The 14260-nt window shown below is 34.7% G+C and overlaps 2 protein-coding genes across 3 annotated transcripts; both read right to left on the reverse strand.

Moving 5' to 3' along the window:
- Positions 1–531: 531 nt before the first annotated feature.
- On the reverse strand, positions 532–6816 carry LOC126836446 (protein arginine N-methyltransferase 5-like). 2 transcript variants are annotated; one of them, XM_050569842.1, is made up of 4 exons: positions 6378–6816; positions 4539–4674; positions 3538–3628; positions 532–2518 (listed from the first exon to the last, which is right to left on the reverse strand). In XM_050569842.1, exon 4 carries the CDS (start codon positions 2415–2417, stop codon positions 585–587), a length of 1833 nt encoding a protein of 610 aa, XP_050425799.1. In that variant the 5' UTR covers positions 2418–2518; positions 3538–3628; positions 4539–4674; positions 6378–6816; the 3' UTR covers positions 532–584. The 2 variants fall into 2 exon arrangements, with proteins under 2 accessions (XP_050425799.1, XP_050425798.1); XM_050569841.1 differs by lacking the exon at positions 4539–4674.
- A 1855-nt stretch (positions 6817–8671) lies between these two features.
- Positions 8672–13833, reverse strand: LOC126836526 (peroxiredoxin 1-like). The gene is made up of 4 exons (XM_050570023.1): positions 13696–13833; positions 9914–10049; positions 9210–9580; positions 8672–9080 (listed from the first exon to the last, which is right to left on the reverse strand). The coding sequence occupies exons 2-4, from the start codon at positions 10042–10044 to the stop codon at positions 9001–9003; spliced, it is 582 nt and encodes a 193-aa protein (XP_050425980.1). The 5' UTR covers positions 10045–10049; positions 13696–13833; the 3' UTR covers positions 8672–9000.
- Positions 13834–14260: the final 427 nt, after the last annotated feature.

A 14260-nucleotide genomic window follows, 5' to 3' on the forward strand; every position in this document is an offset into this window, starting at 1 on the left:
ATTGTACTAACATACAAGACGGATAAATTTTACGTACATCACATCGATCATTATCACACCGTCTCAGTAACTTCGTCTAACTATTATTATTTTTAATTAGGATATCGACAAAAAGTGCATAAACGATAGCTAATCACAAATTTGTCAAAAATTGAACAAAATATACAACAATCCGTTATTTACAAACTTGATAATTTTTACGATAAATTTTCAAAAAGATTTATACAATGCTACACACAACTGTAATAAATAAACGAGGTATGACCGTGTTTGGGTTTAATTTTAATAAAAATTGTTAACTTTAAATTAATTGTCGATAATTATACAAATTTTGAATTGTATAACAGTTGAGACGATATCACTCGTCTAGCCTTGGCAATAAAGAATATGTCGTTTTACATTTACTTTTGCATGAAGGCAAAAATTGCATGTGGCTCGCTACCCTAACGCTAAACATCGAACACTGTCAAGTGACTCTCTTTGATGATGAAGAAAATTTAAAAAAATTTTAAAACAAGACCAGTCCGATGGTAATGAGTAGCAATTGTATTTTGTTTTATTCGTCAAAAAACAATCGGCGTAAACTATAACAACATCGAATACATTGTACCGTTGACGTTGTGTATGACGGTCTGTTGGGGCAACGACGCGCACCATTCGTACCAGACTTTGTGTTTGTCGGCGAACCTCCAGAAGTTGATCCGAAGCCGTTCACCTTTGGTCAGGGCGACGGGGCTGGTCAGGGGGAAGTAGGCCGGGAACCAGCTGAACATGCCTTGGCTAAACGTCTCGGGCACGATACTCAGCCGGACATCTTTGTACAGCACCGTTTCGAAGTAGCCGGCCAGCCCGTGCAGTATACAGTCTTGCGGCACGTCGAACGACAAGCTGCCGTCCCGATTGTTGGCTCTGTCGTCGCGTTCGCCATCCATCGGTCTGGGGTGGACGAACGTGAACAGCGGTTTGGCCGCCGCGATGGTGTACACGTTGTTCAGCTGCACCACGTACGGCCGCTGGAAGGTGCACTCCAGCTCCTTGCGCTTGATCGACGCTATCTCGGCGTGCAGCTTGCGCGACTGCACCGGGCCCACGTACGACGTGTAACTGCACGGTATGCACACGCCGTCGTCCTTGAGGTACCGCTGCGCGCCGTCCAGACACTCGGGAGATAGCTCGTTGTCGCCGAACGAGCCCAGCAGCTCGGACACCATGACGTCGCACTTGGCAGCCGGCCGCCAGTGCCGCATATCGGCGCACTCCACGGTCACGCGGTCGCGCCATTTGTCGGTCGCGTTCTTGGTGTACAGCGTGGGCAACGCGTTCTCGTTCTTCTCGACCGCGCACACCCGCACCCGGACGCCGCGCTCGTCGGCCGCGTCCAGCGCGGCCTCCACCAGTGGACCACGGCCGGCGCCCAAAACGTACACCACTATTTCGGCCGCCTCGCCCGCCCCGGCCGTCACCGCCTTGTCTGCCAACGCCATGCCGATGGCCCGCCGGTATTCGTGGTACTTGACCGGATCTTGTTCGAACGTCTCGTACACGGTCGACTGCAGGTCGTGCTGGAGCGGCTGTAGCGGCGTCTGCAGATAGTCCTCGTAGCCGCTGATGTAGTCGGACGAGTACGGCGTCAGCGGCGTCGTGTTCTCGTACAGGTGCGCCAGATAGTTGAAGTGCTGACGGACGGCCGACGGTCCGGACACGATCAGCTGCGCGCCGACATTGAACATTTTCTTGAGGAACTCTTGGTGCCGTTTGGGCAACACGGGAAAGCCTTTGCGGTTGGCCACGAACGACCGTGTGTCCACGATCAACGCCGTCACCGGTTCGCCGAGCCACCGGTCCAGCGTGCCATCTTCGGTCGGCAGTTCCGGTCCCACGCGCAGCGCCAACTTCATCCGGTCCGCGTTCCGCGCCATGGACACCAGCCGGGACCACTTGTGCCACGTGTCCTCCGGCACGGTGGTGGCCGCGTCGGCACAGCACACCGGCACCGCAATCCAGAACTGCAGCGACACGGACGATTCGAGGTACGCGTCGATCTGGTTGTCCAACAGACGGACCAGGTGCACGAGGTCCGTGTCCAGCGGCAGGTCGAACATGACGCTGAACACGTTGAGGAACGCGGCCCACGACACGTCCCGGACGAACTGCTCTTGAGGTTTGCTAACGCCGCCGCCACTGTCGGCGTCCGACGGCGGTTGCGACACCTTGGCCACCACGCAGTGGCACCACTTGCGCGAGAACTCCGGGTTGAGCACCGTGTCCGACGGCTTGCAGTCGCCGGCCTTCAGCCTCAGGTTGGACACCGGCACGCAGGCGAACGTCAGCTCCCAATCTTGGATGCAGTCCATGCACGCTTGCACGTTGACGTCGGACGGAAAATCGTAACCGAAACGCACGTCTTTGACTGACATGATTGGGCAATACTAAATACAATATTATACTTTTTGAGGTGTTTACTTATTGACTATGAAAATATGTTGAACACAAGGCCGGATCCGTAATCGTCTGGCACCTGTAAAAAAATAAATAAAAAATATTAATTTAAACAAAAATTGTGAGATGTTTAGGCTTAAGCTAAGAATGTAGTAGCCTGATAATGATTTTAGGCTTTGATAGGAGAGAAAAACAGAGAAAAGTGAAAGGGAGATCGTTGCTCGTGACAAACAAAATGTAAATGAATCGAGTAATGGGTAAATACGCTGAATTGAGATAATTGTAATGTTTAATGTTATTTTTTTAATAGTCTTTATATTTCAGCTCAACAATTACATAGTTAATTACGTTATACTATTTAGTATTTACTTATGTATACAAGCCGGACAAATCATTTTCCTTTACCTTTAAAAATGTTTCTCATCTTACAAAAATTATACTTTTATTACAAAATTAGCTGATTCTCGACAGACGTTGTCCTTAATAAAAACACTTTCAGTTTTCCATCTTTCTGGCAACTTTTACAATTTTTCCCACGTAAAAACCTTATTCGGACTATTACGAAAATTAAAAAATTAAAAAAAAACGAGCCAAATCGGTCCATCTGTTCTTAAGTGATGTGCTTACCAACGAACAGCATTTAATTTTTATTTATAAAGATTAATCATTAAAAAAAAAAAATACAATTAAGTTATATAAGAACACATGTTAAAAAATTTTATAAAATTGTTTGTCCACAATCTAGCTAGTTTTAAACGTTGAGAAAATGAGAAAAAAAAGAATTATTATTACATTCATTGTGAAAACAATTTCAATTTAAAAATTAAAAACTTAATTAAATAGTTTTAAAACAATTTGTTTTTTCAATTTTAACTGAACATTTTGACCTAATTTTTTTATACCTAAGTTTTGTTATAAGCAAAATTATTATAAGATCTACGAGATGTTCCTAAAACGATACCTATAACCTATAAAGCATTTAACAGGGCTGTGTTATTATAATTCTAGTTTGACATACTAAAGAGGATTGAGGGGGTGAATGTGTCGTTAGTTTGACTACAGTTTCTATTTAAGTAATGTTTCCCTATTACTTCTTACCTGAAATTTCTTCAGCAACGCAATATCACAGACTGCAGCAGGTTACACAATAATGACTAGGTCTTTCCCGCTACGAGCAGATTGTTTTTAGCTGAAACAATGACAAAGTTCGACTGTTAATTGTACAATAATAATATCCGCTAAGAACGGAAAAAAATTCATTTTCAAAAGTTAAACAACTAACTGTTTAATGTGTTCTCCGTTTTTAGTTTTAAGGTCTTTTTCTTTTATTAATATATTACAATCATGAATCAACATAATACAGTAGAGAAATATGACAATTATTACATCCAGTACCATAAATTTGTAAATAGTTTTAATCATAAAATTTAGACTCAAAGTCTGTGTGCTAATTTCGAAGAATTACATTCAGCAAAATAGATAATCTTATTTTAACAGAAAACTGGCAAAACATTGCAGATAGCTTTTATACTATAACTGGTTAAACACATACTGTTCTTCAATAAAACAAAATCAAAACGATGGTGTTGTTATTTTGTAAATCAAAATTTAACTGTCCGATTTACATGCATATGATTTTAAAGAAAGTAGTATTTTAAGGCTGTCCATGTTTACAAATAATAAGCTAATAGTCTTGTATTGTGCACACCCTTCAAAATAGTAGTTTATTTCTTGAAAGATTGCTTAATAATTTTAATAATTTAAGAGCCTGATAATGAATGCTCAACAATAATAGGTGATATGAATATAGATACAAGAGGATAAGTAGATAACGATATTAGATATCCATTATATTAAATATAATGGATTAAGTGTTAAATATAATAAAAATTTAAATGATGAAACAGCATGTGGATGTGGCTTAGAATGTCAGTTAAATTATTAAAAATAGTTGGAAATTATTTTGTAACACCTTAAATGTTTATATTTAACTTAAGTTTTAAACAAGGTTTCTTCCCAAATAAATTTAAAACAAAGCTATAGTTAAGCTTTTGTATAAATTAGGAAAAAAGACAATGTGTCTAATTATAGGCCATTACCTATAATATTATCGTTGATACTGCAACAGCGCGTATATCAAAATTTGGCCAAATGAGATTATTACCAATATTGATAAATCACGTCCCGCAGAAAATATTTCGTTAGTGATGTTTTTTTATCAGACTTATAGTTGCACTGTAAATCATAAAAATGATAACACAAATTATATCAAAACTTATTCATTTAAAAACTTATTTTGCTTCTCCTGAAAATACTTGAAATTGAGATACGCGCTGTTGCAGTATCAGCGACGATATGCAATTTCTCTAAAATATTGTTAAAAAATACCTAGTTAAAACGAGGCTTATATTGATCTTAGAAAAAATGAACTATTATCAAAAAATCAGTTTGGTTTTCGTCCTGGCAGAGGTACTACATAATATGCTCTTTATTCAACGACCAAATTCATAAATGATAAATTAGATAATCGCAACAAAGTCATGGAAATTTTTTTTTAGATTTAGCAAAAGCTTAAAACATTCAACATCACAAACAACTAAATAATATTTAGCTTGATTTTGGAATAAACCGAGAAAGTCTCAGTTGGTTTTCTAGCCATCTGAATAATAGGAAATAAATTGTTTCAATAATTGTTTTGAGTAGTGAAAAACAAATTGGTTATGACGTGCCATACGTGTCTAATTGTACTGGTGATTTAAATATAGATTGATTAGTGGTTAAGTATGCTGACGACACTTGACTTCTTTTTTTTTAATAAAGCATTTTCCTGAATGCTGGTAAATAGTACAAAAAAAGCAACTTTAGTAACTTTTAATTTCAAATGATAAATAGTAGAAAACTAACTTTAAATATTTAAAAAAAAAAAACAAATTTGTTGCTTTCTATATTAACAACACAACTATTCCTACTATTAATGATATACATTATTGTATTTATTCATCGCACATGTGATAATATTTACTCTACTACATGTAGCTGTCAGAAAATAATTAGGTTAACACAAATAAAAAATATCTGGGTTTAATTATAGATATGAATATTACATATTATTGAGAATACCGCAATTCGTTTGAGATCAGTAAGTTTTAAACTCTATAAACTAGACTAAATTTTACCAATTGAAGTCATGCGTACTGTTTATCAAGCTCTGCATACTGCTATGCAGTATAGGTTAATAGTCTTGGAAGGGTGTGCAGATAATGCAATAAGACCCTTAATAATACAACAGAACTTAGCTGTAAGAATATGTTTAGACAAAAAAAGAATAAAAATGGTCAACATCTTTAAATTATGAAACCTTTAAAGTGCTACCAATTAGAGTTCCTTACAAGCTATCTGTTATTTTAAATGTTTCCAAACAAATTATAATACAGAGAGCAGGATTAATAGTTTTTTTTAAGAGACTTAGGACTTAACTGAGCCTTTATATAGGCTCACTAAGTCTATCGACTCAATAAGTTTAAAAGAAAATGTTCCAAATTGGAAGAAAAAAGTTACAGTAGCAACTAATTATCAAATTGGTGTATAAAAGTTAGCAATTTTGAAATAAGTGATTAATAACGACTATGACTGATGAATAATATTTGATAAGACTAATGTACAGTGGCCGATTAATGTATGGTGTTGATATCTGAAATTCTCGGGCTCTTTTTATTATTATAATAATATATATATGTATTATTCTCGTACACGATTAAGTCATTTTGTGCTATGCAAAAGGTGTATCAATACAACATGACTGAACGGCGTGAGAAATCGACCAAGTTAAACAGTAAACGCCTCGAGGCGTGTCTACGTGTCATCGTACCAATTGACGGCTGCAGCAAATTCCATGAACAGCTAATTAAATGTAAAAATAATTTAAAATCAATACAAACCTTATCTCAAGACGAGCCGACAGTCAAGTGAGGAATAATAAATATCATTAAAATATTGCGCTAGGTAAATTCGTTATAACTACAGAAGTCGCACGATAAAAATAAAGAGCGAAAATACGAAGTTGGGAAATTAATTACTGGTTAAAGCTTTAGAGAAGAGGAGTTGAATAATAATTATTATTGTTCAACAACGGCGTTAAAAATTAAAATATTATATTTAAATTGAAACAAAACAAAAACGATAATACCAAAAAAAAGCCATCTACCATAACGATAATGGTCGAGTCGAATAACAGCTGCTATATAGTAGATGGGGGTAGGTTGTTAGCAAGTACCAAGGTACTTGCGATTGGTAAGGGAAGAATCGACAAATAAATAATAATAAAAAAAAAAATTCAAATTTTAAAACCTCGTTTTTTGGCGATGAAAAAATGAACAAAAAAAGGAAAACCACAACAATATTATTGATAACAGTCACCACAGTAGTGCCAACGGAGAAATATTAAATTACGCCAACCGCGGTCACTGATAAGACACAGCGGAAAATGTTATCAACTATAGTAGTCCAACAGCCGACAGCGGCGTCGAATTAATTGTGATAAGAAAAAAATGTTCTAAGTAATCATCGCAGGCTTTTTTGAAATACACTATAGTAACTTACCAAACCAAAATATAAGCCTATTGACATTTAATTACTGAACTGTTCTACATTAGTGTAGAAGACTGTGTGTGTGTGTGTGTGTGAAATTTGGGAGACGGTTCCGAGGATTCGGACTGTGCTAGAGATGCAATTGTCCGTACAACATTGTAATAAATTCGTAGATTTCCAAGGCTGAACAAGTTCAGTCATTTATTTCAACTAGTTATGATTGGATTTATTGGACTAACAAAACACTTAATTGTTATTGATAAAGCTTAATTCATTCAATAAAGTAACTCGGTAAATGTACAAGCCGGCTAGGAAAATTACTAAAAATAATACATTTTATTTTAATGTAATTAATTAATTTAAATAATATTAATCAAATGCCAACGGTAAAACCACAGAATAGACTTAGATGAATAGTCTGTTCTGTGGTGATACCATCTCTAAGTTTCTATTCAAAGTAGAACATCTTTTTTTGGTTCTATTAGTTTCAACAAACATTCCACATGAGCATTGCTGTTATATGTTCGCTATTTGTATGCTAAATTAACTTCATTAATGTTGTTTCTTCAACCCAATTCATTTTTTAATTTGATTGGCATCAATTTCTTTATGGAAAGGAACTTTAACTTATAAAAGTTACTTTTAACGCCGTTAAGTTATTTCTTTTGAAAAAAAGCATACCAAGTTAAATTATTAAAACAACAAAATTCAGCATTTTTGTGGAACAAACAAAGGAGAATTTCTTTATGGAGTTATATATTAATATATTCAAAATAATATTGTATATGATGTAATCCGTATTTTCTATTCAGGCTGTTAATTTAATGTAACAAGCCAAACTATTTTTTTTAAGTTGAATCCATGGTCATCGTCGAAACATTTTCTGTGTTCACCGTAAAAAAATATTCTAATTTATTATTATACCTTTGACACAGTTAAATTAAAAAATTTAGTTTTCCACAGTTTTCTTGTGATTTAATTTATTATTTAGTACACACGGGGCATTTTGTACTCTCATGTCTCATATCCACATGTCACATCCAATAATACAAGGCTTTATGTTAAAAACATTTTACATTTGCCCGTTGCTAACGTTTAGTTGAAATTTGTTTACTCGGTAAACAGAACAATTATGGAAACTGATCAAATGACAAAAAAAAAATCCACTTATACATACATAAAAAAAAAAAAGTTACCATATTTTACTTTTTATACTAAATTGAATAATAATAATAATTTTAAATGTTCATATTTTAATATCAAACTATAATAATGATTTATTATTAAGCATACAATGCATTGGTAGGGTTTTTAGTACTTTTTTTTTTTATTTAATCTCTGCCCTTCTCGTCTAGTACTTGATACTGAACACAAGTGAAATATATTTTAAACAATAACAACACCAATTACCTATAAGAAAAACTTAAGAGACTAGACTAAAAAAAATTATAATGTGCCGTGGAAATTTATAAACAAAATTAATGTTTTATCTTAGTTGTTTTTTTATTTAGGATATTATTCTATTTATTTCGTCTCACTTAAGACGGTTAAAGTTCGTCATTCTCGCTTAACTGTAATGTCGTTATTATTTTTGTAAATAAAACCCCAACTAGAAAAATGTATCATATAAAACCAAATACAAAAATTATTGAAAATAATTCTATGTATTATTTATTTATTTTTCTTTGTTTATGGCCAAAATACAAATAAATTTAACAGATAAATAAAATAATTCATATACAAGTATTGTAGAAAAAAAAGTAATAAAACTAATAAGTATCTTAATAAGCGTGAGAATACCAAAAGAATTCTTTCTTAATAAGTAATATATTATAATAATTAATATTATTGTACCACCCCTTATTCCCATAAGTTATGTTTTTTTCAAGACCCTCGAGCAGTTACACACAGACGCCATGGTGTTAATGGCGATTAATAACTTCGTACGGGTCTGGTACAAAACGAATAACGCGTTTATTGGACAGTTTTGAAGTAGTCTTGAGATTTCGCCGGGTTAATGGTCTTGCTACCAGGTTTCCAGTTGGCTGGGCAAACTGTAAACAAATTAAACACAGTCGATAAAGCATTTTTGTAAACAAAATATTTTATGGCATTGGTAGTATTAGTTTTGTTACTGAACCTAACAGCGATTATTTTTATTAAGTTACGCTTTCTCTGTTTACCTTCTCCGTATTTGTCTGTGTATTGGAACGCCTGTACAAGTCGCAAAGTCTCATCGACCGATCGGCCAACTGGCAAGTCATTGATGGTGATTTGTCTGAGGTTACCTTTGCCGTCAATGATGAACAGACCTCGATAAGGGATGCCCGATGTCTCATTGTACACTCCGTATTCTTTGGCCACGGCGCCAGACTTGTCGGCAAACAACGGGATTTGCATTTTTCCAAGACCGCCTTCATTGCGCGGGGTGTTGACCCACGCTAAATGACTGAAGTGGCTGTCGCACGAAGCCGCAATCACCTGGCAGTCGATGGCGGCAAACTCGTCAGCGCGGTCTGAGAAAGCGATGATTTCAGTGGGACACACAAACGTGCTAGAAAACAAATAAACAAAGAACAACAATTAGAGATAAATCTTTCAGGTATTGTTTATATGATGTGCCCGCCTTAAATGATGAGCTCACGTAAGAAATATAAAACTTAAAATCATTGTTTTTTAAAAATGATCAGCAACTTGTTGTTATTGTCTTCTTTAAATGCAACAATATAAAACACAATATTTTTCTACAACACAACATCACCAATTAATCATCCAATAGTCAGTTTTCAGAACAAGTAAAAGGTTGCCGTTTCAAATTGAGAAAAATTAAAAACTTTTACCACACACACACACGCGAAATATTCAAGTAATCGGTGTATACACTTACAAGTCCAACGGGTAGAAGAAGAAAACGACATATTTTCCTTTGTACAAATCCAGTGAGATGTCTTTGAACTCTCCGTTTACCACGGCGGTTCCGCTGAATTTCGGCGCTGGTTTCTCGAGTGCTAAAACCATTTTTTCTGTAGGGAAACAAAACAATATTATTAAAATGATATATTAATAATTTACATTACACACACACACATAATACTACGAAGGTAATACAGATATACGTTTAAGATCATATCATTTAATGAAACTTGAAGGAGAAAAATATGTTTTATGTAAAGATGACACACACATCAAGTGTTACTTTTAATTTCCTCATTTAAAATATTTTTAACGAGAAGTAATTGTAAATTTATAATTATAACCAAATCAAAATGATCGATCGTTCGAAATGTATCATACTATTATTATTATCATCTCTTTAGCATGTTATCTCCAATCATATTACTGTAAACAAAACAATTATTGTTATTATTACTTAATATGACTATAACCGAATGGATGATAAATGATGGCAAAAGTTAATTAGAAAGAGAAATGGCTTTTCATCTGATCTATAAGGAATACAAAAAATATACTGATACATGTAAGGGGGGGGGGGGGAAATCTAGTCTATTTGCTCTCATTTATATGATGACAGATATCGGTATCAGTATTAACATGGATAAATTTACTGACAGGTCATAGGCTATCTCTGTATTGACAAAAAAAAAAAAACATCTCGGACGCAGTTGTTAATTAATTTGTCAATAAACGAAAATTGAAGTATGATAAACTTAATAGTTTTTTTTTTAGATACTCATGTCAATAATAATTACAATGGTTAATTGTACATACACGTCACGACCGCAGCAAAAATTGATAGTAGTACCGACGACAATGTTAATAATAATTTTTTATTTTTGTTTGACTTAATACACAACAAATATGCAGACAGCTTTTGAATCAATATCAAAATTTGCTATCCTCTTTACCCGACTACTACCCAACAAAATAACGTGTACTCGTATAGTGACAACTTTTAAGACGTAATAAGTTTACAACTTTTTAATAGGTATACATATATCATGTTAACCTAACGAGTTACATTTCTAAACAACAAAGTAACTGTAAAAAGTTAAATTCTTATCAGAAATGTATGATCTTCGTGTAACTAATAGATATATATACCTAGTATTATGTATGATATTCTTTATGTTAGAAAATTAAAACTTTGTATTGAATCTAAATCTTCCTCAGTGACTGTAAAAAATTAGGTTTTTGGTGAGAAAAAAAAATCCTTGTAGTTTATTAGTGTAACACTTTCTACCAAAATAATTACTCAATGAGCCAAGCCAACATTATATAACGCGTTACTGTTAGTAAGAAACCTAAAATAATGTATTTTTTATAATCAGTATACGTTTTGATAAGAGTAATGTTGAAATTAACTTTTAACAGTAAATTGAAATATTATGTTTATTTTATTTCAAGTAACTTTAAAGAAAAAAATATCTACGTACAGCTTTGATATTTTAAATACCTACAAAAATGTGGTAAAATAATAATAATTAAATAAATAAAATATGATTGATTACATTTGGTTTGATTGATGTAAAGAAAATCGCAAGTCATCAATCTTTAGGGTCGATCAAACGTCAAACTGTGTCTCAATAAGATGATGATGGAATTATTGTTTTATTATTTTTGGCATCTACGTTATTACACAACGAAACGCTAACGTGTATAATATCATAAGTCTACGGTGAAGTTATAATAATATTATACCATCTATTGACAATAGACTACGGATATTCTGCATACACACACACACAGTATGTGGTGCTGTGGCGGGACCTTGAGGTTAAGTTTGCAAATCGTTGAATTCATTTCCATTACACTATTATACCGAGACGACGATTGTCGATTATATATTTAAATATAAAATATTAATAATAATAAATCAAATATTAGATAACGATTAACAAGTGGAAAGTGGATTATTATCAACAAGTGGCCGCCGGCACTCGAATGATTTTCTCTCTCTCTCTCTGTCTGTGTAAGTCTGACAATAATAATAACATGATAATTATTATATTTTATAATCGATTCAAGTGCTTTGATGTGTATACACGCACGCACACACACAGACGTCGAGTAGAAAATAATATAAATTATCATAATGTCGGAGTGGCTGGCAACAATCGACGGCGAGATAAAAAAAAAAAAAAGAAGAATTCGTTTTAAAACCACAAAAAGAAACCCCCTTTAGAAAGTCTAAGACTGTAACGAGATATATATTATACTACTGTAAAATGTAACAGGAGAAACATCGTTAAATCAAAAAACGCCGTCCTCCATATAACCGTGTATTATATAACGGTAGGTTAGCAGTTAGTGGTGTCCAAAATTGTTTGAAATGAAAAACATTTACATTTTTATTTTTTTTACGTTTCAAAACTTAAACGATATTTACCTTTCTACGGTATATCGGACGAATCTGTGTATAGATATTGGGCATTTTTTATGTTGATTAAATTAGGTACGTGCACCGTAGGTTACAAGTGTGTACACACGCCACGCCGTATACTTTTTTAGCAACGCAATTTTGTACGCAAGCCCATATGTGAACGCCATATTTCGGTATCGTTTATGGCGGCCGTATTTCATATGCCCGTGGACTATTGAATGTTGTTATGTAACTAATAATATACATGATATTTCAACCATTTTGGACAACACTGGATATTTTGTGTCTCTGGTTCCGACCATTGTCCATTGTGTTATTATCATCCAATTAAGAATATCGCCCGTAATAAACGATTATTGAACGAAAAATGTGGATTTCCCGGTATACACCACACTGCCGCAATATTTCAGGCACAACGGTTTTAAAAACGATACAAAACCGAGATAAATAATATTGTATAATAAAGCTATGGTTCGATCAGATTGCGTTATGTAATCGTCACGCGACCGAGAGGGAATACCGGATAAAATAATGCCTAATACATTCAATTACTATAGTATTATTTTACTGGTTGGACGACGCCATTTGAAATTCAAATCGATATTGCGCAATCCAAAAAAACGAACGTCAATTTCAAAAAAAAATGTAGTTTTATCGAAACTTTTTGTAATATTTCGGAACTGCTCTTTGTACTACGGAAAAGTTCATGATTATAATTTACCACTATGCTATTTGATTTTTTGTTTTTCATGCCACTTGGCACTTACGATTATCGAGGTGGTGGGAGGGTCAGGTGAGGTTAGGTTAGAGGTAAAACGAAAAGAGTTGCGCAACCCGGCGAAAATCCGCCGGTGTACATTAATATAATGGAAGTGTATATTTTAACCGCAGAAAGAAGCTCTACGATAATATTATTAGTGTAGCACACACAGACACGTCATAATGTACGATAAAAATTTACCGATAATGATGTACATACATAATAATTACACTAATGCCATTCGTTGCTCGTACACGCCATGGTGTACCTACACTTTATTCGACAAACACGAAAAATAATACATCAACATGCAAAACCGGCATTTATTCAATCGCACGATTTTGATGTCGGCGTCTCCCCCTCTTTCGGTACGGCCGACGCCGCCACAGGATTATTTGGCCAACAATTATATTATTATCCAAAGTATAAAATGAAAAAAAAAAAAATGAACGTCATTAACGATATATTATTCGACACGTCGGCGGCGAAGTTTTAATAATATGATGATCGTTTACGATTAGATAATATTATATAGTAATATTATTGTTATTGTTATAATGAAATTTACCTGTTTCGTGCAAGTCCAAATGAAACGATTATCAGCAACGACGAACTGTAGTGCGACTGCGACGGTCGTTGTGCGGTTAGTAAATGACGGCAGCGGCAGCCATGGACTGCTGTTGAAACGGCGGCGGTGGCCGCGGCCTGCGGCACCGGCAACTCGTTTTTCCTACCGACCTTGATTGGCGGTGCCCACGTAGGTCGGACGTCGGCGGTCGAACAATGAGCGCTGACCCGGGTCGGGCACAACATTGTTATAATGGTAAACTCATTGATAATGCACATAATAACAGTAGTATTACGTAATGCGGTAATAACGAGGAAAATTCGGTTCAATATTAATATTCGAATATATATAATATATAATACCAGGCAGTTGGAAATTAACATTTTGCTGTAATGACTTGTGTTAAAATTCATAGAAAATCATGAAAAAGCTTTCTCTATGCCAAATCTATAAACACCTGTCACAAAAAAAAAAACATTTGTAACAAGTATTATACATTTATACCGACAACAAATGTATAGGCTTGATAATAATATTATCCTAGCCTAATCTAAGTCCCAATTAA

Source organism: Adelges cooleyi, unplaced genomic scaffold, assembly GCF_023614345.1.
Source record: "Adelges cooleyi isolate 19-005CV unplaced genomic scaffold, UGA_ACOO_1.1 ACOO_flye_CR_arks_rails_tigmint_CR_PRNA_247, whole genome shotgun sequence".
NCBI lineage: Eukaryota > Metazoa > Arthropoda > Insecta > Hemiptera > Adelgidae > Adelges > Adelges cooleyi.

Excerpts from the sequence above, each read along its gene's own strand:
- LOC126836526 (XM_050570023.1), bottom strand. The coding sequence starts at position 10,044 with ATGGTTTTAGCACTCGAGAAACCAGCGCCGAAATTCAGCGGAACCGCC. Across the intron at positions 9,581-9,913 it reads TTCTTCTACCCGTTGGACTT|CACGTTTGTGTGTCCCACTG; the intron begins GTAAGTGTATAC and ends TTTGTTTTCTAG. Across the intron at positions 9,081-9,209 it reads CACAGACAAATACGGAGAAG|TTTGCCCAGCCAACTGGAAA; the intron begins GTAAACAGAGAA and ends ATTTGTTTACAG.
- LOC126836446 (XM_050569841.1), bottom strand. The coding sequence starts at position 2,417 with ATGTCAGTCAAAGACGTGCGTTTCGGTTACGATTTTCCGTCCGACGTC.